This window comes from Euprymna scolopes, chromosome 13 (genome assembly GCF_053919585.1).
Source record: "Euprymna scolopes isolate OS-2025 chromosome 13, ASM5391958v1, whole genome shotgun sequence".
NCBI classification, from domain to species: Eukaryota; Metazoa; Mollusca; class Cephalopoda; order Sepiida; family Sepiolidae; genus Euprymna; species Euprymna scolopes.
This window is the reverse complement of record NC_136494.1, coordinates 98,695,036-98,719,299: the sequence shown is the minus strand read 5'-3', so window position 1 is coordinate 98,719,299 and position 24,264 is coordinate 98,695,036. Positions and strand designations below refer to the sequence as shown.

The 24,264-nt window shown below is 31.9% G+C and overlaps 1 protein-coding gene across 13 annotated transcripts in view; it reads right to left on the bottom strand.

The window, feature by feature from the left end:
- Positions 1 to 24,264, bottom strand: part of LOC145292105 (LIM and senescent cell antigen-like-containing domain protein 1) — a 314,593-nt gene that overhangs the window by 87,900 nt on the left and 202,429 nt on the right. For 2 of the 13 annotated variants that reach the window (XM_080138196.1, XM_080138202.1), the window contains exon 1: positions 18,410 to 18,489. The exons of 9 other annotated variants lie outside the window; for them this stretch is intronic. In XM_080138196.1, coding sequence (XP_079994322.1) covers positions 18,410 to 18,474 — 65 coding nt within the window. In that variant the 5' untranslated portion in view covers positions 18,475 to 18,489. Of the gene's footprint in view, positions 1 to 18,409; positions 18,490 to 20,547; positions 21,418 to 24,264 lie in introns of those variants that run through there. 2 more of the 13 variants (XM_080138194.1, XM_080138199.1) reach the window with 2 other exon arrangements.

Genomic DNA, 24,264 nt, shown 5'->3' with positions numbered 1-24,264 from the left:
GTTGAAAACAGGCCATTACTTGTTAAAAGACAGTGGCAGACACTTTATTTAGACTTATCCCAAAATGGCAAACAAGAAACAAAATATTTCAGAAAACCTTGAAAAACATCAAAGAAAAAAAACTTGTTTCGGAGTTGATGGCTGATGTTCGGAGATGGAATCTTATTCGCAGAGAACAAGAATCGAAAATATTGTATAAATAAATAAATAAATAAATTTATATTAGTAATTATTATTTTATAGAGAAAAATATTACTTTTGAATTCAACCTTCTGTCATGTCTTTATGGCACATCAAAAGTTTATTTTTCTTTCTTTTTTGTAATTCAAATATAAACAGAATAACTATTGTAAAAAAAAAAAAAATACTTTTTCAGTTTTTTTATTTGTAAGAGATGAAAGCAGATTTCACTTCTTCAAACAAGTCAAGAATTTTATAGGACTTGAACCAGCATTGACACAGATAATCTACGCTCTTAAACATTGCAAACAAGTTACATTGGTAAACAATGAAAAACAAAAAGAAAAAAAAAAAAAAGATTGTGTGTGATGACGGTGGGAGGGGGTCGCTTCTATTTTTATAATCCCTTCTCTATAAAATGTTGTCCCTTTAAATTTAGAACAAAATATTTATCATTGGGGGGTTTCCTTGCCACAAAAGCCAGGGAGTTGAGGCAAGATAAATCTTTAGATAGGTTGTTCCCTGTTGCCTGCGATATAACTTTGGTCTTGTGCAATTCTAGGAGGTCCACCTTCCTAGGTTTTGCCTTCGCCCTTTGAGAAAGAGTTAATTTATTGCTAATCATCTGAGGCACCCTTACCAAGAGAATTCTGACAGGGCTGCCCAATGCTCTTCTTCTAGTGCGCTGGTTCTTCAAATCCCACATTTCGACTCTTATGTCACATTATCCCACCATGAGAGGGAGATAAATATGATTAGTGAAAAAAGCAGATTTCTTGTGCTGAGCATAGTAGTCAAGTATTTGCATGGTTTCTGATAATACTTTAACTTATAGAACAAGCATTGGAAGTGATCATTTATAAATATTACCCCAAAACATTTTAGTTTGTGAAAGTTTTAAACAATTGAGAAACAAACAACTTTCTAAAGTGACAAAAAAACAAAAACAATAAATAAATAAGTTTGAATAAAATTTGATCTCAAAATTTTTCTGTTTTCGTTTCTTTCAATTTATGTGTTTTTATTTTACTCTGGCAATCGAAAATTCGATTTTTTTACAGGAATAATTTTTACTTTTATTTTAGGAACAACAAAAATGATCCCCAAACTATAAACTTTAAACTATAAACTTTAATTTTATTCAAAAATTATTTTTTATTAGCTAATCTAATTTTTAAAAATTAGTTTTAAATCACTTTCAAATATCAATCTTTTTATCACCATCTTTTTACAATTAATTGCATATCAAAAATGATCATTACCGCCAATGATTTTGAAGCCTTTAAATTGTCACTTTGAAAGCAATTTCTGACTAAAAGTTCAACCAAAGTCAAATGTTATGAAGCTTTTTGTTTCATGACTAAAGAAAAACAATATTTCCCAGAAGCGCAACTACTCTAGAAAAGAGTTACAGAATTTATCAAGATCAAGTCGAATGCTATAGAAATAATATGAAACGAGATGGATAATACGAGAACTTGAAACTTTACAAGCAGTTAAACATTCCACTTATTTGATGACATCGATACGTTGACCCATCTGAGGACATGTTGATTTTTTCAAATATGAAAAGCTTGCTACGAAAGAAAAAGAAAAACAATAGAACACAAATTCTATCTTACCTATCAGTTACATTTAATGACCCTGCATATTAAGTGATTTTAGAATTGTAAACTTCCAAATAAAAACAGGTGAGTAATAGTCAGCAAGCTAGTCATGAACATTTATTTTTGTTATTTTAATTGCTTAAGATTCACTAGAAGCTCCCGATGCCTTAAACTAAACGAATTAAAAAATATTTAACTTGGGTTTTCAAATTAAATTTACACTGCAATAATACAAATAACAGATTTGTAATTACTTTTACTTATTTATTGTGTGTGTAGTGGTGGTTATAGCCGTCATTTAAATATTCACCTTTTGTTCTAAACTCAATTTTATAATTGTATAGTATCAAAATATAATTTGGATTTTTAAAAATCTTTATCAAAACCTTCATAAAGGAAGTTATATTTTACCCGGCATTTGTTTGTCAGCTTGTCTATGTTAGCAACTCTATCTTACTCTATACTGAGAAGATCTTCATAAGCAAGAAACTACTTAGTTTTGGGGGAGGAAGCTTACATTAAATGTTGGCGATCATCTAGATCGGGGAATGTTTTGAAGCGTTCTTCAAAATTTTATTTTCCGCACAATCTGGATCCTATCTCTCTTGAAAAATAAAAAAATATGTCTTAGCAGATTTAGAAAAATAATCACACTAACACAGATGAAAGTCTTATAAAGTAGTGGATTTGGTTCCAAGACAAGATTACTCTGTATCTTCAGAAAGTGAAAAAAAATATTTTAAAAGATTATATATTACAGAAGTGGCGCAGTTATTTTTTGATATTTTAGTATATTTTTAATTTTTATTACACATGTTTTGAGTTCGTCTCTTCAGATGTTATTTTAGTTTTGAAAAGTCTGACACTTTTGGAAAAAGTATTGTGGTTCTGAAAGAATATTGTGACCCTACTTTCAGAGCCACAATACTCTTTCAAAAATGACAAGACATTTAAAACCTAAAATAATATCTGAAAAGAGGTAAACTTGAAACACGTGTAATAAACATAAAAAAAAAAAAAAAATACGAATCAACAATAACTGTTGGTAGCCCCACTCCTTTAAATAGAAGCTTTTCTCTGTAAGAAAAACACTATTATATATATATATATATATATATATATATATATATATATATGAACACACACAAAATATGGTCATTGAGTACAACTCCATGTGACTAGATGCAACAAATATATCCACCTTGAGATTCGAATGAACAGTCACATCCAAATATGATCAGCAGCCAAACACTATTCAAAATCTTTTTTACTATTCGATCACCATTTCTCAAGGTCAAGAGCAAGTCGAGGATAAGAGTTAAGATGAAAAAAAATGATTATCAGATGAAAGATGAGGGTTATTATGGGTGTACTAACATTGATCAATGGTATGGACTGTGTTTGATCACTTATGGGGCAGTAACGGCAAGAATCATTGACATTGAATTGGAAGATGTCCATGTTGCGATCAGTAGGTAAACAGTCCTGCAATAAGTTGTTCCACAATTGGGAAATCCTTGCAAAAAAAAGCTCTGTCCATGTAAATTCCCCTGACACTAGGGACATGGAGGTGAAAGGAACATCTTTTTCATTGTAGTAGTAATACAAGTTCTTGTGAATATCTTTTAAAGAAGAACCAAAGGTTGGAGCTCAGTCGAGCACCTTCCATGAAACAAATAGTACAGTAGAAAAAGACTTGTAACGTTTCTTCTGTGAGATCGGCTATGTAGGAAGGAGAAAGATCACCTCCCAGTAGATTTTGTACTCTGTATTCCAACAGTATTCAACATTATCCAACGTATCCAACTCTTATACAGGTAGATGATTACATTTGAACTCAGGTACTTTCTGAAATGCTAGAATAACTTTATTTTTCTAGCAACCTTCACAGTAGACTGGATATATGTCTTCCATTTTAGAACTGAACTGAAAAGTTATTCCTTTTCAAAACAGAAAGTTTCTTCATTGATTTTGACTAGGACAAAACAAATCTGATCTCAATTAACAAACCTATCTCTATTAAAATGTAGATGCCACAATATTATTTTAAAAAGCTCTTATACAAAATTAATAGTCATTGGATTCCTTGTTATGACTCTAGAAGAATTGTGTTTGATCTTGGTATAAGGCTGTATTTTCAATTGCATCCATGGTAATACTCTAGATTCTAGACAAAATAGAAACATGTGAATGGTTTCATTAATATTCCTTGAAGAATGTAACTATTATCGCAAATAATTTAAATTTATTTAACTCTTAATTGAAGAAATTGTTTTAATAGAATTGTGGAAAACTTTTTAGTTATATACTAGCAGGCCGCCCGGCGTTTCCCGATCATAAAATATGCATAAATATTATATTTTAATTAATACAGAAAATGAGACATGTGCATGCAAGTATTGCTTTTTCTAAACAGTTCACTACTTGTAAGTAAATAATATATATATATATATATATACACACACACACACACAAGCTGAGATTAAAACCAAGACCTAAAGACAGTGAGTCAAGTACGATAACCATTACACCAGCTTGACACGGCCATTACAAAGTATTTCCAAACTTTCTTATTTTTAAGATAAAAAAATCTGTCCTGTTTTACCACCACACATGCACATTCATGAAACAGTTGAAAACAGAAAAAAATCCAATTGCTCCTAAGTATCAATTTTTCAATTTTAACCCCTTAACAGCCCTTTTCTCTTGATGAAAACGAATTAAAACGTTTTCCACATATCTGAATATCCTATATACCAAAATTCAAGTCTAGATCAAAACTTTGTCGAGTATATAGGTTGAGAAGTGTCTTCACACACACATTCTCACTTTTATAGATATATAGATTTTTGTCCTCTTTACTTAAAATATTGATGTTAAAATTATATAAATTAACTTTTTAACAGTAACAACATATTTAACAAAAACGTTAATGTATATGTTAATCGGAGCCCAAAGTAAATTTTGATAAAAGTTCCACTCAAAAGAAAAAAAAAATCATTACTGATGCTAAATTTGAAAATTTGTATTGCTTTAAACAATGGTCCCCAACTAGTGTGCCACAAATTGATTACTAGTGTTCTGCCTTTTGGGGGTAGAGTAAGTTTATTGTTTACTGCCTGAGGCGCCCTGATTGGGGAACAACAATGAGGCTGCAATTTTTAAAAGGCTAGAATGCCTTTACAGGCACTGGTTGCACCCTTTCTACCTTTTGCCCTTGTGTCACATCTTCTTGCAATGGAAAGGAAGTACATACCACGATTCATGGCAGTTGTGTTCCTCGGAATTATGACATGTACTTCAGTAACATACTTTTGTAAATAAACTTTTTGTTACTTATACAACTATATTTGTCTTGATTATTATTAAATGTCTTCAAGACCGCACCAGTAATGACGTTAAAAAGGATTGTGCAAGAGATGATGGATGTCTATGCCCTCTGCACAATCAGCGGGTCCACTTTTGAAAGAGAAAACAAATCCCCAAAAGATAAATTACTTAAAAAAAAAAATTAAAAAAAAAAAAAGATGCCACCATATCGCACACCCATGGCAAAATGTTTAACAATTATTAGCATGACACGTTTTCACGGGATCATTTCTTTTCAAAATTACTACTACGATTAAATATTCATTTATTCAAATAGTTTTGGATTGTTTATTCTTGCATATTTATGGAAGGATGGGTCTGTCATGTTAGACATGCCCCAGTTACACCGAGACGGAGGTGGAGACCCGAGACAAAAATATCTGGTGCTCTTGTTATAGAACTCTTTAATGAAGGTATCGAGAGGGGGGGGGGCTAATGCATATGGTTTACTTCTTCACTGTGGAGTCGAGATAAGGCTTTTATTCGAATAATTCCTCTCAGAATGAGTTACGAGAATGTAAAAGATGAACAAAGAAATCATTTTAATTTTAATATACATTCATGAAACGAAAAGTATTAGTGGTCAAATTTTGAGCACATGTAATGTCCAATAAATATGGCTATTTAAATGAAAGGGAATTGTTTTGTTTCAATTCATCACGACTATATTATCAAAACGGGTCATCTATCATATAAATCTCATCTGTCAATTTAAATTTATGTATGCATGTCAGCCTCAAACTTTCAACAGAGGTGACGGATTTTCATGAGATCAGTATCATTTTGAAGCCCAACCCTTTGGATGACAAATATAAAAAAATTGGCTAAAAACATTAATTCCTTCACCCTCAACTGAGCAGTTTTCTACAGGGAGGGTAGTTTTTTTTTTGGGGGGGGAGGGGGGTTGCATCACCATTTTTGCAAGTCATCATACCGGTTGGAATGACTTTACTTAATTTCAACATTTCAAACTTCCAGCTGCGTCATGGTGTAGCGGTAAGATGTCAGATTTTTTTTTTCACTTTCTCTTCCACCTACGCGTCACGGATTCGAGCCTGCCTACTAGTGCTGGGCACCCAGGCTAGTTATTTAAATCAATAATACAACAGTCTTTTGAAATATTTATTGTTGTTACTATTGTATGGTATTCACCCTAGACGAGTCGAACCAAACAAGGAAATGTCAAGAGATTATAAATTCACAGATGGTCCTTGGTCAATCTGTAATGTTTGGTGCATTTTTGGTCAGGAAGTCAGTATCTTCTGACAGCCTGATCTGATAACACCAGATGCTTTAACAGGTTACTACTCTGAGCCAATCTGAATCTGAGAACAATGGTAACTAAGGGGCAACTCCACATTCCCTACAGCTCTCAATTGGAGCCTCACCTTTTCAACATACTTATATGTATGCCTAATTTGCATAACTATTTTTTAAACACTTTATCATAAATTAATGCCTGGTGTTATTCACTAGTATATATTGTCATATAGGGTGTCCATAAAGTTCATGTGCACTTTAAAAAATATAACTTTATTTAGCAATTAGAAGTAATCTAATTGTTAGAAGCACAGAGAAAATAAAATTCAAAACATGAGGTTACCAGAACGACCACATGCAATTTTTGTTTTTTTTAATAAACAAATATTCATTTATTTTAAATTTCAAATTTTCGGCTTATAATAAAGCCCTCATCGGGAATATTTTTCAAAACAATACATTTTTTTTTCTTTTTCTTTTTTCTTACTTGCCATGGTGTCGTTTAGCATTTATTTGTCAAAGATGGTGATTGTGCATTGTCCAGTCCAATGGGTAGGCGCCTGTTCATGTGAAAATGTGTAGCAATTACAAGTAATCAATTTTTTCTAGAAGCACAAAGAAAATGAAATTCAATCACTATCTTCGACAAATAAACTGTGCCCAAACGACACCATGGCAAGTAAGAAAGAAAAGAAAATGTATTGCTTTTAAAAATATTCCTGATGAGGGCTTTATTATAAGCTGAAAATTTGAAATTTTAAAGAAATGAATATTTGTTTATTTAAAAAAAATACAAAATTTGCATGTGGTTGTTTTTATAACCTTATGTTTTTAATATAATTTTATTTGTATTTTCGATAGAAATAATCTGTAAAATTTTTTAAGTTTCATGTATCTAATTGCAAGTATAGTTATTGAATAATTCATCATTAAATTTGCAACAACTTTTGGTAAAGTAAAAAAAATTCTTTTCAAAATCAAATTGATGCATGCATTTATCTTCAGTTAAATGCAACTTTTGTCTTTTATCGCAAAAGTATCATCATGAGTTGTATTTTCCACCTGGTGCGGATTGCAAACCCACGCAACTTATTTTTCACCATTCCTTCTGATCCAGGGCAAGTTGCTTGATGGATACCCAACTGTTGAGAGATGTCCAATCAAAAAGAATTTCTCTCCACCTTCTTCTTGGCTTTCCTCTGCAACTTTTGCCTTCTAACATATCCTCAAAGCATAACTGACAGGCCAGTGGTTGATCGTTTGACATGGCCAAAAAGTTTAAGGGTTTTACTTTTGATTTTATCAAACAGAGTTGGTAGGGAATTAGTTTAACGGAGGGTAAACATTTTTGGTTTTTTTGGGGGGGGATCAGGTGATGATCCATAATGCAACGCGTTATATGATTTTGAAGCACTTCAATGCGATTGGCTAGTTGTTTAGTCCATGCGATACAATCAAGGCCATATAAAACTGCTGGAAGGACATAAAATAACTTACCTTTTATCTTAACAATTATCGGCATCCTTTTTGATTTTAGAATACTGTTGTTGACTGAACTGAATTGAAACGAGATTTTTATGGGAGCATGTGAAAACAATTATGTATGCAACCGAACCCACTTCATGAGAAGATTTCAAAAGTAAAATAATGATTCCAGCCATTGCTATAAGTTAGCTGGCAAATGTTTTCCGTAAACTGCAAATCGTATTTATGTTTGTATTGCTAAGGATGAAGGACATTAAAACTTAAATGCCATCCTTTTTTTTTTTCTAAATGCAAATAAAGTTTTTAAAGTGCATACGGACTTTATGAACATCCTGTATGTGTGTATATAAATATTGCAATCATGAAAGGAAGACTTATTATTTATGATTAAAAGTAAAATGCATAAAACACATCTAAACGGGGGGGGGGAGACAAATAAGGGAAGATCGAGAAATTTAAAAAGGAAAAATAAAAAATAAGTGCATTATTAAACAGAAATTACGTTGAGTTCTATTGATGGGGAAAAAAATAAAAAACAAAACAGGGAAACGATTAAAATAAAGCAACGTTATATTTTCCAAGATTCTAGAGGTTAATCACGCTCAAACCTAAAGACATTTCCTCTGTTTACAAAGTGAAGGCCTCCACAACCGAACGTGAATAGTCTCCAAGATCTTTAGATGAAGTGTGGAGTGAGCATGACTCAGAATTGAAAAAGAGTTTATGCTGAAGTTCATTGCACATAACGGGTTTTTAATGAGAGGGTCAGTTATTGAAGACCTGTACGTGTTGGCAAGTATGTCTATTGCTTGGTATGTTCCATTTCTGATTTTGCTAGGTCCGTACTGTTGGACTCCCGCATCCAATCTCAATGTTGTTCGATCCATGTAGTTGACACTGCAACCACACTTAAAATTATAAATTACATTATATTGAGTAATGAGAAAAAATTATTTGCCTTTGTTTGCTTATTGAAGAGACAAAATGCATTGCACACATATCGAAAATAGACTAATGTTTTCATGGGTCCAGAAAGTAATTTTAAATTTTTTATCATGAAATGTATGTGTGTGTATATATATATATATATATATATATATATATTTTTTTTTTTTTTTTTTTTTTTTTTTATTACATTTTCACCCCAAACAAGGCAAATTGCCACTTTGGTGTAGGGGGCTACTATCAGGGGCAACAACCACTGGGGTACTATGTAGGGATTTGGGCAGCAAGGTGTCGGTTCACGTTACACTTGAACTTCTGCACGTCAGTACTGTTGGGGAAGCAGGGACCTGGAATGGAATTCCAGAGTCTTGCGGTTCTGGGGAAGAAACTATTGGAGTAAAAAGATCTTTTACATCTAGGGACCTCTACAGTGTGGGGGTGGGATCTAGTAGCCTGTCGGGTTTGTCGAGGGTGCTCGCGTCGTGGGGGCACAAGTGATTGCAGTTCATCAGAGCATATATATATATTATACACACACACACACACAGTGGGTTGCAAAAGTATTTGGTACCTTGATTTTTTTCGTATATCAAGAAATATCAAGTTAATTTTAATTAAATTTACACTTATAAAAAAAGTAAAATCTTTGAACAGATATTATCTAAAAATAAAACAGAAATGAAAATATACTTAGTTGACAAATATTTATTTACAAAAAATTCAATTATCCATATGCAAAAGTATTCAACACACTGTCAAATTTCATTCTTAAGCAGTCATTAAATCTTGCTATAATATTTCAACCAATTAGAAGGCACCCCAGAGTTCTAGCACCTTACAGGTTAGTTGAAACAATTCTCAGACACTGTGCAGGTTGCTTCTTTCATTACTGTTTTAAAATGGTTAAAACAAAGGAATTGACTAATGATATACACCAGGAAATCATAGCAATGCATAAAGATGGAAAGGGGTACTGGAAAATAGTTTCAGAACTAGATTTGGTGGTGAGTACAGTTGGTGCTGTCTTGAGAAAGTGAAAAACAATGGGTGATAATACTAAAAATCTTCTAAGTGGTCGACCAAGTAAATTAAATGATCTTAGTGCGCGTTACATTGTTCATATGTGAAGAAAGAACCATTTCTGACTCGTTCAGCAATTCACAAAGATTTGCAGGAAACAGGTATTGAAGTAAGCAAAGACACAATCAAGAGATCATTGAATTGTACAAGCCTGTGTTCTAGATCAGAAGATGGAGGAAGACTCCATTGTTGAGTCATAGACATATGAAAAATCGTTTGAAGTTTGTTTATAGATATCAATGTGAATCGGATGATTTCTGGAACAAAGTTATGTAGTTAAAGAAAACAAAAATTGAGCTTTTTGGAAGAAACATGCACACCGTGTACGGAGGAAAAATGGCACAGAATTGGAACCATCTAATACCATTCCCACTGTAAAATTTTGGAGGGTGAAGTGTGATGATTTGGGTCTGCTTTTCTGCAAATGGAGTTGAAGGAATGAAAATCATAGGGGTGAAAATAAATGCAGCAAAATATACAAAGATTTTGTCAAGAGTGCAACAAATTTAGGATTGGACCGTGACTTTATCTTCCAGCAAGACAATAATCCCAAGCACAAGGCTAAAATAACTATGAAATGGTTTAAGAATACTGAGATTAGTATTCTACAGTGGCCTAGTCAGTCATCCAACTTAAATCCTATCAAAAATCTGTGGAAAGCTTTGAGATTAAGGGTGCATGCAAGAGATCCCAAGCATATGAAGGAATTGAAGTATATGAAGAAGAATGGTTGAAACTACCAACAATTGCTTGTAAGAAACTAGTAGGCAGTTATGGAAAGTGTTTAGAGACTGTAAGGCAAAACAGAGGATATGCAACTAAATATTAGTAAATGTGTTAAATACTTTTACATATGGGTAATTTGATTTTTCGTAAATAAATACTTGTCAATTAAGGATATCTTCATTTCCATTTTTTCACAGATGGAGTGTAAATTTCATTCAAATTAACTTGATATTTCTTGAGAAATACGGGGGGGGGGGAAACAATGTACCAATTTACTTTTGCTACTCACTGTGTGTGCGTGTACGTTCAAGGGAAAATTATTCCTAACTCGCATTTAGGTAAAAAAATGCACTTTCGTAAATAATTGAATTCATTCAAGACGTATCACAAAAACAAACATTTTATATATATATATAAATATATATATATATATATATATATATATATATATATATATATATATATATATATATAGGACAATACACGTGCCTAAGAGTTTAGTTGACATTAGTAGTAATTAAAATGGTTTAATAAATAAAAGAATTAAAAACCTTTCTTAAAATATTATATTAACTTCATTAAATTTCAAATGAGATGATTTTAATGAAAACTAATATCTTAGATAACTAGAAAGAAAGATGTTAAGAATAAGAGTAGTAAGAAAGGTTCATAGAGAGAGGGGGGAAGTGATTACTTGCTTTCTGTCTCTCTCAAAAAGTAATGTCTTAACACCTATCAATTTTTGGAAGAGATCAAAGTAGAATAAATAGTGATAACTATAAAAATATTAAAAAAAAAAATATATAAAAAAGTTAGCACATAGGCAATACCGAATAAATGCAGCTGGTTTCTTATAAAAAAAAAAAAAAAACTTTTCTAAATACTAAATACACCAACTGAAAGTTTTTTGTTTTTCTAATTTTAATAAAATTTAAACTACAGGTAGATTATAAACAATTGAACAAATTCTCACAATGTGAACAAATTCCAATCGTTTTTACATCCTACAATGGAAAAAGAAACCATTTCTACAGAATTAAAGTTCTACAAGTTTACAGGTTTGGGAATGAAACTACTACAGTAGGAAACTACATTATGAGAAACAGCAAATTGATGAAGACTACTAAACCAACAAGTCAAACGAGCGGAAAGAAAGGAAGCAGAGAATAGATCAGACAATTCTGAAGAAAATATATCATAATAGCATTTATAGTAAAGACCAAGACAAGTAATATGTCCATGAAAGAGAGGGTATAGAAGAAGGTGGGACAACCAAATTACAAATGTTTTTTTGAACTTTATCAAGAACCATTAAATGGGACAGATTCATCAGCCCAAATAGGACAACAATACTTCACATAACATCAACCTCATAACTTTAACCTCCTTTATTTTGTCCTTTAGTTCTCATATTCCATGAACGATGTGTCTGAAAAAGGGAGAAAAATTGCTGTTTTCTGGGTCAGAATCTATCCATTTAACACATATCATTGGCTAATTTGTGACATTGAAATAGTTTTTTGTTTTTTTTTTAATTTTTTAGCGCCTTAGGTCAAATTGCGTCATGCCTTATCTGAAGCAATTTCCATAAGAAAAAGAACTAACAAATCAATAACTTTCAGTTTTCACGCGAGACATTTTTTATTACCTTATTAAAACATCTTAGTTCCTAAAGTGAATTATTTCTGGAAAAAAAAATGTCATTTTAAAGTGAAAGCTCTGAATGGAAATTGACAAAAAGACAAAGAAAAAAAAGAAAAGAAATTGCCACCTTCACTGTCAGAGCAAAAAAAAAAAAAACGTTCAAGGCAGTTTCTGCATGTGTGTCAAAATGATACAGCAAGCTATGAAGACCACGAGATATTTAATGTACTTGCAATGTGATAAGTATTCTCATGATATATCCTACCCTTCCCACATAAACATATGAGATATCAGAGACGTTGTAAGAATTCAGTCTGTATTGAATAAAAACCATATTAAATCGTTATAAGTTAATTTCAATGAAGTTTATATTTACACAATCTGTAAAATAAAAATTGCCAATTTTTAAGTACAAGCATAAAAAGAAATGAGTACTTTTTCTTCCTTCAAGCAATAAATTGAGCCATCCTTAGTCAGCCATTGTTGCTTTGCTAGTCAGCAAAAAAAAAAAAAAAAAAAAAAAAAAAATCAGCCAGCTTCCTATTCATTTCTCTTCATATGTGAATATTTTCAGTCCTTGGATGAGGTTAGAGTATGGGATGGGAAGATAAGGGAATATGTGAGTCACAGTAGAAATTACAAAAAAAAAGTCACATATTGAGCTTGAGCCAGATTGTTTGAATCCGGAAAAGGGAGTTTGCAAACACATTAAAATATTAAAAAATAAAAAGACAAAATCAAGATAAGTCTATCTCTATGGGTTAAACAGTATTACTACTCTTCTCGCTGTCTCCCTTTGTCAATCTAAAAAGAGGCAAAGTGATTTAAATGAAGCCCGTCATTTAAACATTCAAATATTTCAGATTTGCACCAAATTTGATTCAATTGTTGGACACCAATTTACAAGATTGCATGACCATCAATTTCTTCCTTAGACCTCTTAAATTTTAGGCATTTTCTAAAATCAAAATCATGTAATAGATTTGGAGTAGAATAAGGGCCCTAAAAATGATTTAGTATCAGTTTATCTTGATTCTATTCTTTGTAAGGATATATAAAAAATGATGCAAATTGCTCTGTTCAAGGAATTTTCCTGGTCCTGAGACGAGTATTTTTCTAATACGCATACCTGATGGAGGAGTTTATTTATCTGCATCTCATTGCAGTAAAGTTTAGACATGATGTTAATCCTTAAAAAAGGGCCAACTGACACCATCATTATTCTGCAACAATGGCGTCTCAGGAGACTAGTATAAATCAAAAAAGGAGATAACACCAGAGAATATGGACTTCGGAAACTGAGCTAAACTATTCTTTGTTTTTAGTCCAAAGGCCTGTGCAAATTTGTCGATGGATATTTGTAATCTTTGTGTAGCAATAATAGCTGCCTTTTTAGAATTACATAAACGATCCTACAAAGTACCCTGGTGATTTTCTTCATCTACAATTTTATTGCACAGTTTTTTGTTGTCTTATTTTTTGTGAGCATGAGTGTGTGTGTGTGTGTGTGTGTGCATTATTTCAATATATATTTTGCCAATCTATATCTAAACAGAGTTTTAAAGCTTACGTAGTTTTATAGATTTTGCCTGAGCCATGAAGCTACTGAAAGTTTTAGGATTAAGAGATGTTTTATTTAGCATATATATTGTCAAAAATTAGGAGTTATTTCAGAGATAAGGTTAAGTATTTCCATATTTTATTAATTTTAAGATATTTTTGGCTTTACTTCATAAATTCCTGAAGCATTAATAGAACTGCAAAAAAAAACAACAAAAAAAGATTAGCTGTGTGCTGAAAATAAGGGGAAGAGGGTATTCACCCCTCCCTTACTCACACACTACCAGAATCAGTGTTTCGCGTGTGATAATTTGTTTCTAAATTAGAGAGAAAACAGTTAAACCTGAAGATGAGAGAGAGTATAATTTAAGTTTTTTTTATGTTACCTCCTTTTTTTAGCACTTCAAAAACCTTGATTCAAAGGCAAAGAAAACGCTTGTAAAACTTTTAAAACTTAATTTCGTTAACGAATTTGTGATTATTTTTTTCTTTTTAAAGGGGGGGGGGATTTCATCCATCTAAACTGTAACATTTTCAAGCATTATGGTGTCTCTTCACTTCTTAAAAAAGAAAAAAAAAATGACCGTTTCTGAATTTTGGAGAAGGATTGTTGGACTAATGTTCTTATTTTGAGTGTTATTCTCACAATATTTCAGCAGATGTACCTTGCGACCTTCTCCAAATGTATTTCGTTGAACTCAGGAATTTTTCTGTTGAACTTGGGAATCTGCATAGACTTTTGAATGGGACAAAAGGGGGTGTATATGTTTACATCACGACGTTAAAGCTTGAAGCTGTGGTCTGGATCACCCTCACAAAGGCATGAGTCTCCTGATCTTGCAGAACTTTATATTAGTACTTGTATCTTCCTTACAACTCAGAACGCAACTGACTATTTTACTTGAAATCCTTTCTCTTAAGTCATATGACCAGTCCCAACCAATCAGCTGCCTATGCTCATATTGGGTGAATCTGGAAGCAAACCTTGACAATCATACCTAAATAACCTTATACATTCGGTAAACCATATCTACACTTAACTTTGAGTGCACATTTACTGCTAAGTAATACTTAATAAAAATCAATGAGGAAATTCTTTTTTTTTAATTGCCGTTCTTCTTTTTTTAAATTTTTTTTGAAAGGGGGGGGGACAAAGCCTGTTAGATTTACACACATGTTCAGCCAAATCTTTTCAGATAACCTGATACAAATTATGGATTTTATGTAAAAATTCTGATAAAAAAAAAACGAAAGATAACGATACGATTGCACAGACATGCAAAAATAGAGATAAAATAAACACAAAAAAAGAAAGGGAGGAAGCATTACAGATATTAATAAAATTTTACAATTATAAATAAAAGAAAAAAAGTTTTTTTTCTTTTTACATAATAGCTGTTAAATAAAATAAAAATGAAATCTATTAGAATAGACTGACTTTAGAGTTTCCTTGAAATAAGAATTGGTTCAGTCAGGTTGTTGACCATTTTCACGACTTCAACTTCATCCCTGGTCTAGTAATAATACCAATCAGAATTCCGGCAATGTTGTTATTCAACCAGCTATTCCAGCCTACCCTAACCAAGCAAAAAGGTTTAACTGTGGAGACATCAAACACACAGTTCAATAAGCAAAAGTAAGCCGGAAGAGCAAAAGCAAACCACAGCTCAAACAGTCATAAAAGTCAATAGAAAAAGTGTGTAATGCACAATGTAACCCAAAGCCAATGACATGTAAAGTTCTGGTGAAGCCTTTAACAAACTCCTTCATTGCATGTCCCAGAGACTCGAGTATAAAGTCAGTAGCTGAATATAAAGAGATATAAGCGTGAATATGCTTGGATGTCCCTCTCCCTAATTTGAGTGGCCGAGGCTACCATCCCATCGTCTCTATCTCTCAGCACAGATCACTGCAGAGTTGTTTAGTTTGTCCCAACTGGATTCCACACAGAAATGTCCAGAAATCAATGTAGCATAAATAGTTTCAAAAGCTACCAATCCAAAAAGTCCTATTTAATGAGCAGGATGGCAGATTTTAATGCAAGACATGACACCCTTTGGGGGAAGACTTATGCACGATCTTGCTTGCTTGCACCTTAGACATGACGTCATTTTTAGTGACCAGGCCTGCTTTGACTTATGGCAGCAATAAAAAAAAAAGTTAATTCCTTTTATTTTGGGTCAGCTACCTGCGTCTGGTGCTTAAAATGACAATGAAAAGTTTTGTTTTTTTAAACAAGGACGTTTTAAAACAATTCAGGTTCATTTTGATTTATTTAATCTTTTCAGAATTTTAAGGCAAAGTTGATCAGCTGTTTTTAATCCCAAGGAAGGCACAAAACATTCAATTAATTGAATGGCTTATTAAAATAGAAATGAAAAGTCTGAAAAAAAAAAAAAAATGACAACCTGCACATCCACATCTTCGTTCAAACAAAATTTTAATTCCAATTGTTAAAAAAGAAATCATTTTTAATGGTGTTTTATTTTTTAGATTTAGAAAAGGTTTAAAGATTTGTTGAGCATTTTGCAATTAAGACTACAAAACAAAAATGTGCCCCCCACCCATAACAAATAAATGTTACCAAAAGTAAGACAAGTTACTCTTCTTCCCACCTGCATAAGTTTTTTTTGTGTGTTTTTAACCTAATTTAAAGCATGTATTTACTTTGAAACACAAGTAGTGCCAAGTCTTAAGTTAGAATAAGAAAAAAAAACCTGACTGGCATTAGACAGTCATTTGGGAAGTCTCTATAATCGCTCAAAAATTGAAAATTAAAAATGCTGGTAGAAAGCCATCCAATAAATGTCACCGATCATCAGACTGCGTAATGCATGAATCTGAGGTCAACACGACATCTAACAATCGCAAATCATTTCTGCATTAAATACTAATTGCTATTAATTCCTAACTGTGCATCGAATGGATACCATAATAATTAGTTTGCTGCTGCACTAGGTGTATCAGAAAGTGGCCATTAAAAATGATCAGAACTTTAATAATTCAACTTACTATTTTTCGAAGCTTATAACTACTTGAAAAATGTAATTCAAACCCTAATTTGTTTTTCAATAAAAGGAGCAAAGACCAAATTTTAAAAAAATAACATGTTTAATAGCAAATTATGCAATATTTGTTTTTTTTAAAGCGGTTTTCTTTAAAAAAATATAAAGAAAACCAACAAAAAATAATGACTTGCTCATAAATATATGTATATATATAAATGCCAAAAAATCACTTACCTAAAAAGAATACTATTAAATGGGTAGTTCCATTCTTCATTGTTAAGAATTTATCCATATTTATATTTTAAATTCCATGTATTTTTTAAAGAAAAGGAATTTTTAAAGCGAGGGTCCTAGAAAATCCCATTTTCGTAACGTGTTTTGCGCAAAGCTTTAAAGAGCTGCTGCTGCTAATATGAACTTTATGAAATATGGATTCGTCCAAGGGACATAAATAATGTCTCTTTTTTATTGCATGTGTTAACCAAAATTAGTATTTTTCATCCTCCGTAGTTACAAGGAAACGCACATTTCACTTATAAGTTTTTCCCCTAAAACAAAAAATCCGCTTCATCGATTTTTTTTTTTTTTTAATTCTTTTAATGAAATGCACGAGTTTTTGATTGATATATTTTAATACTTCTTTATCGACTAAAATTTTTTTTTTTCTTTTAAATATCTAAAAAAAGAAAACATTCAATGAAATAGAAAAATTTGCCGTCAGTGTCTGGTATTTACTTGACGATGTAAGCATAACATGAGCTTTCATTTAAAAAAAAAAAAAAAAGGTTTTACACTTTGGACTTTACAGGTAAATTTCCAAAAAAAACTATTCATTTTTTTTTGTTTTAAATTAGAATATTTTCTTTATTGATCTTTTATCTTCAATTTCTGATATATAAAACTTTGGCACATAAATTAATTATTAAAATTTTAATAGGCATTTCAAAATGGGGGGGGGGGGGAATTTGAAAAAAAAAAACGTTTGTCTAAATTATATTTGGTTTATTGGAAAGAGCATAAAATTTCACATTGACCCTGAAAATATCGTAAAAATTGAACCAATAGAAAAATTGATAGATTTTTAAAGTTTAAAAATTAAAATATATTTAACTCGTAAAATTCTATTGATTTTACTACGTAAAAAAAATGGCTGCATGAAGGCACGCCGGCATTTTGTAAATATTTTGTAAACACTGTTTTTTTTTGTTTTAAATAATATTTCTATTATTTTTCAAACAACTTTAATAGTTTATTTTGGAAGTATATTCCATACAGAAAATAAACAACCCACTTTAAAAACAGAAATTACGAGTTTTTTTTATATTTTATTCGCAGTTTCGTGTTAGGGGTGTTAAAAATTCCTCCAAATTTCTTATACACCTACTGTTGCACCTTACCATAACCAAGGCCCATGTATAATTTCAGCCAGATTGTCCCAATAGTTTCAGAGAAAAGGTGGAACGGACAGACAGATTAAGAGAAATATAATATGTATAGTAAGATGAAGCCCTCTCCAAAGAGACAATGGATACACCATATCAGTACCTGCAGTGAAAGTAAAGTGAAGCAAAGGTTGTATAATTCCAACAGTGCCTCTCCTGAACCGGCATTACACGAGTCCAGTGACGAAGTCCAGGACAGCTGGAAACCATGCAAGCAGATGTTATTTTGGAGTTTCTCCCCTCCCGCTTTTTTAATTACACAACTTGATGGTTTAATCTGATGACAGTAGCTCTGACAAACTGAGCCGAAAGTTCACGTCTACAACTCCACTTCAGTATGAGGACGCAAACATTTTTTTTTTTTTTGAAATATAGAAAATATTAAAAACTACCAATGAAAAATCTATGGGGATATTTATGCATTTAATCTGACCTGTTGACTCCTACGAAAAGTATTCGTTTAATTTTTGTTTGCTTATACATGAATTAAATACAAAAATATTTTGCGATAATATTTTTTTTGTATAAATAAAAAAACATAATATAACTGTTTTAGTGTCTAAGGAAAATACTATTTTTGAAAGGTACAGCAAAATAATAAAGTTAAATAACTGAAAAGGGCAACGCACAAGAATGAAAATAAGAATTTTTGCTGCAACTAATTTTTATTTATTTTAAAAATTTTGTCGAAGAAGGTTCCTAATATTTATTATGAAGTTAACGCAGTTCCGGCGGAAATTTATAAGATAGGGTGCTTGTTAAGATAGAGTGGACAGGACGATTTTTTTTAAAGCAGAAACGATATTATGTACTTAATGGTCATGTCGAAAATAGTAATATATCCAAAAATTACAAAAAAAAAAAAAAAAAAAAAAAAATCAGCGAGTAGAACAACTGCTACTATGTTTTTAGTAAAAAAAAATCTATCATTATAGACTACGCTATGAACATGCAATCTAAAATTTGCGTTCCAAATTATGTCCCCTATGTTTGAACTCTTTATTGTCTACTTTATAACATCTAAGAAAAATTCAATTTTACCCAATTTTCCGTAAAAAAAAAAAAAAAAAAAAAAAAAATACTTTTAACTATAAATAACTTTCTACTAGATGAATTTTCCTAATTTTTCGGATGTATTACTATTTTCGACGTGGCAATTAAGTACGTAATGTTGTTTTTGTTTAAAACGATATATTTTCTAAAAAAATCATCCCGTCGGCTATCTCAACAAGCACCTGATATGCCATAAGCTACACGTCTGAATAGTATCAAGTATAACCAATTGTTGAATGAAAATACTTTGATTAAAGTTAACATTAAGTCCGAGTGGCAATACGACAAAAAAGACGGAAATGATGCGTGCGTAAATGGTACCGTTAAAAGTCAATTTCACAAGTTTTTTTTTTTTTTTTTTCTACAACAATGACCACCCGTGATAACATAATTACATTGCTTAATATCCGGAAAACTACTTGTTTGCAGAAAAGTTAAATGCTATATTCGTTTTCAGTATACCCGAAAACCTATACAAGTCGTCATTTTAAAAATGATTGTTAAGGTGGAAAGTAAGTAAAAATTTACCCCCCACACACACTTTTTTTTTTTTTCAAATATATTTCATGTTATTAAAAAAAGACATTTTCAATCATGCCAAGATTCTGTTTTTGTAAATTGTTGCATTTTATTCAGACACGATCTTATACCAAATATCCTATTTTCAAAAAAAAACAACAAAAAAATTGAAAAAGGTTATTTTTGAATGTTTGGGAATTTAAAGACCAGGGTATAAAACGTGTCATTTTTTTTTTTTTTTTTTTTTTTTAATGTGTCTTTATTATTCTTAATGTAAATAAACTATCCATATAAAATGCAACAATTCACAAACGCACACTATATAAAAAAAAAAAAATAAAAACAAACATTGACTGAAAAACATTAATAACACGAAAACAACAATTACAACAACAAAATAAAATGCAATAATTTAGAAAAACAAAAAACAAAAACAAAGTAAATATATACTTTCATATAAGTAAATCAATGTTTTCTTTTACAGGAACCCGTGATTCATTGAGTGTGGTTGCCCTTTTACCGAGTTTTACCGATATGGGGGCTGATCTATAGAAGTATCCAAAAAAAGGGAATTAGACAATCAAACTTGAAATAATTATTGTTGTTAACTTTAAATTAAAAAAAAAAAAAAAAAAATGAACTGAGTTTTCTTTTTTATGAGTTTCTCACCTGATGGAGTCTGGCCGACTGTTATTGTTAACATTTAACTTTTCCATTTCATTGTGAAGCAATCGCCTTTGAAATAAAGGACTCGACGTAGATTTATCCAAAGGTTGGAGCATAAAACGAGAACTCATCTTTTTTTTTTGGGGGGGGGGGTCCTTTTCTTTAAATGTTTGTATAGATTTGAAGTTCCAATTCTCCTCAGAATTATAAGGATCTCGATGTGATTTTGTTGAAGGGTTACAAAGGAAATCCTTTAGGGTTTGTGGGACGCGGCGAAAACGAACTGAACGGAGCTGTCTTTTTTGTGTGTGTGTGTGTGAAGTAAGTACTTGAAATCTTTTCTTTTAAGACGAAAAATACACAGAATTGTTTGTGTATATATTATATATAATGTGGATGGGAATTATGATGCTCTGGTGCGAAACAAAAATGTATTTTGGAGCGGAAAACTAAGAGAAATGTTAGCAAAAATATAATGGGTTGGTGGTCGTCGTCACCCACCCTTGACGGCGTTAAATAATTACGAGGAGGTTTTTTTTTTCGTTTTTGTTTTTTGGTCGATTTGTTCAGAAAATAGAAGCAACAATTAAAAAAAATGAATTAAAAACGATATCCAGTGTCAGTCGCGCGCGGACGAAGAACATTAAAAACAAAAAGTAAAAAAAAAAAAAGAGAAAAAACAAAAAACAGGATGTATTTGACAAGAATGTCAAGTTTGTAAATTTCGTAAAATCGTTCGTCTTTTTAAGGAAGAATAAGAGCAAAGACAGCGAAAATAAAAGTTGTTATTTTTGAAGTGGGACAACTGAATAGCGCAAGCTTGTGTGTGTTTAGATAGGTAGATAAAGAGGGAAGGCAGGGGGGATAGATAGAGAGAGATGCACCTCCCCGACTTCCTTTCGTTTCAAGGATCGACGTCCGATACGCGTATCTCCCTCCCCTCCGCCCTCGTTTCGTCTGTCACGGAAAAAAATTTTTTTTTTCGTCTTTGAAATAAAAGGATGAAGGACTTTATTAATTTTTCATTGTTTTATTCCGTTGGCTGCACGCACCTGGCATTACTTGTATAATTGTTTAGAACATTTTTTTTTGGGGGGGGGGGGGGGGGAGTCTAGCTTTTTCAGGAGGAGAAAGAGAGAAAAGGGAATTGACAAAAAGCTAGAGTCAATTTTGCACAAATTTATTGTATATAACAAAAATAAAGTTATTTTAATTGATATTAATTGAATACAATTCAGTATAAGAAATGTGTTATTTTTATTATTTTTTACCTCAAAAGAGCAGTTTATTTGCTTTTTTTTTATATTATTATTCATGTACTTAAAAATAGTTTTTCGTAATCATCTTTTTTACGTACATTCATTTGAAGGGGGAGACGAGAACAAACTGTTGATTGTGGGTTAAAAAAAAAGCACCTTGAACATATTTTCAACCCTATATTTACTCAGATTGGCGCAACATGCTTTTAACATTATTTTAATTGGAATTCATTATTGAGATGAGTATTATTTATATTAATTTATTTATTGCGAACTATTATTCTCATCTTTCTTAGTTGTTTTCACGGCGCAGTTTATAGAGACGTTGACGGTTCCAGACGGTTGTCTGAAGATTTTTAATTCTACCCAAAGCCGGCCAGAGGCTTACTTGGCCAAAAACGTGGTGAGATGACAACTACGGATGGCAATAATTGCTGAAAATGTAGTTAGGAGATTCAGAGTTCCTATCCGTTGCAGTTACCAGCTGACGAAGGTCAGAGGAACAATTGGCCGAAACGTCGTGAAAACAACAACTAAGAAAGATGAGACTAATAGTCCGCAATAAATAAATTAATATACTTTTAACATGTCCTGCACACACTTACTTAAAAAAAAAAAAAAAAGTTAGATTTAATATATAAACCTCAGGATGACTGTCCGTGCTAGGGGTGCTTTTTATCATAAACATCTTAAATTAACTTTATGAATCGATTTTCATAGACCTGTCTACCTGTTTATATCGTCGCTTTCATGTTGACAGCATAAGGTGAGAAAAAATATATACATTGTAAATGTACAATGCGAACATTTTTGGCTGAAATCGCTGACAGAGGATCAATTCAATGCCTCATTTTCATTGCAGAATTACAATCCCAGATGACGCTGACATACGCACAGTCACACGTCTAATGTCTATGTTGGAAAAAGACAAAGAAATGACAGTGGAAATTTTGACCACAAGATGTCAACGTATAATAAATCTTGAACGACACACTACAGTGATGCAACAATAACAACATTCTATTAACCCATGTTTGCAATCCCCGATTGGACGGAAAAGTAACCCCCCAACATCCTGTAAGTCATATGGAGAAATGCATTATGTTCGTTTTTTTTCCTCATAAAAAAAAATAAAAATAAAAACACGTGCCAACATTGTTCACATTGCAGGCACAAGAACGGATTTTGTGAAAAGAATAATCATAATAGCACCAGGATGAATACTTCACAGCCAAGAGGCAAAACCCATATGAAAACGCCAAGCTGTTTCTAGCAATCTACATCGAATTGGATTTTGCCACTTTCAATGTAAATTTTGAAGCTTATAGGAAATATATACTTGTTAAGATAAGCAACAAGCCAGTAAATTTTCAGTTTGATACCACTTCAGACATCACTGATTTCACATTCAACATGGCAGTTGTTCGAAAACAAACTCTTAAGAATACAATTCACATTGCTTGTAGGGAAACAAGACACACCAAACTGATGAGCTAACATGTAAGGTCTTTTAAAGAAACAAAAAATTCAGATGTGTACTATGTTTCTCATACATCAAACCTGAATCTTCTCGCTTTGGATTTAATTGAAGAATTTAATCTTTTCAATGTTCCCTTAAACCCAATTTTCAATTCTTTCCATATTGATGTTGTAGCAGATGCTAAAACATATCTTAAGAATACACTTAAGACAAAGTTCAGCAACGTTTTTCAAGAAGGTCTTGGATGTTGTACTAAAGAGACTTTAAAACTGAAGTCCGATGTAAAACCAGTCTTCAAACCAAAGCGTCCTGTACCATACGCAGCTTCAGCTAGAGTGGAAAAAAAGAGGAGTAATTCAGCCTACAAATTACTCATCTTGGGCAACATCTATTGTAACTATAGAAGGTTAATAGCAAGGTATGCCTATGTGTGGACTACTCCACAGGATTGAATGATGCATTGGAGACACATCAGTATCCACTACTTATACCGGAAGATGTGTTTTCCAAACTCAATGCTGGAACTTGTTTTGCAAAACTGGACCTTGTAGATGCATATCTACAAATGGAAGTTGGAGATTCCAAAATCTCACCATCAACACCTACAAGGTATTATTTCAATTTAACCGTCTTCCATTTTGGTGCAAGTCAGCGCCAGCGATATTCCAACAAACTATAAATGCTACCCTTTCAGATTAATTTCTTTTTTTTTTTTCTTTTTTTTATAAAATACCACCTAGGCAGAAAAATTGACAAGGCATATGTGTCACACAGATTCATCTCTTCTCATCAAAAAGCAGTGGACGACACGGTCATCACTGTGATATCTGTGGAACTTGAAGTTATTTCTGGACTTATCACTTTTGGAGATAATCCAGGAGGCTACAACCGCAGATCCATTATTACAACAATTTCTACATTTTCATTTCATAGGATGGCCAAAAACATCCACTAAACAGCAACTTTAATAATTTTTTTCAG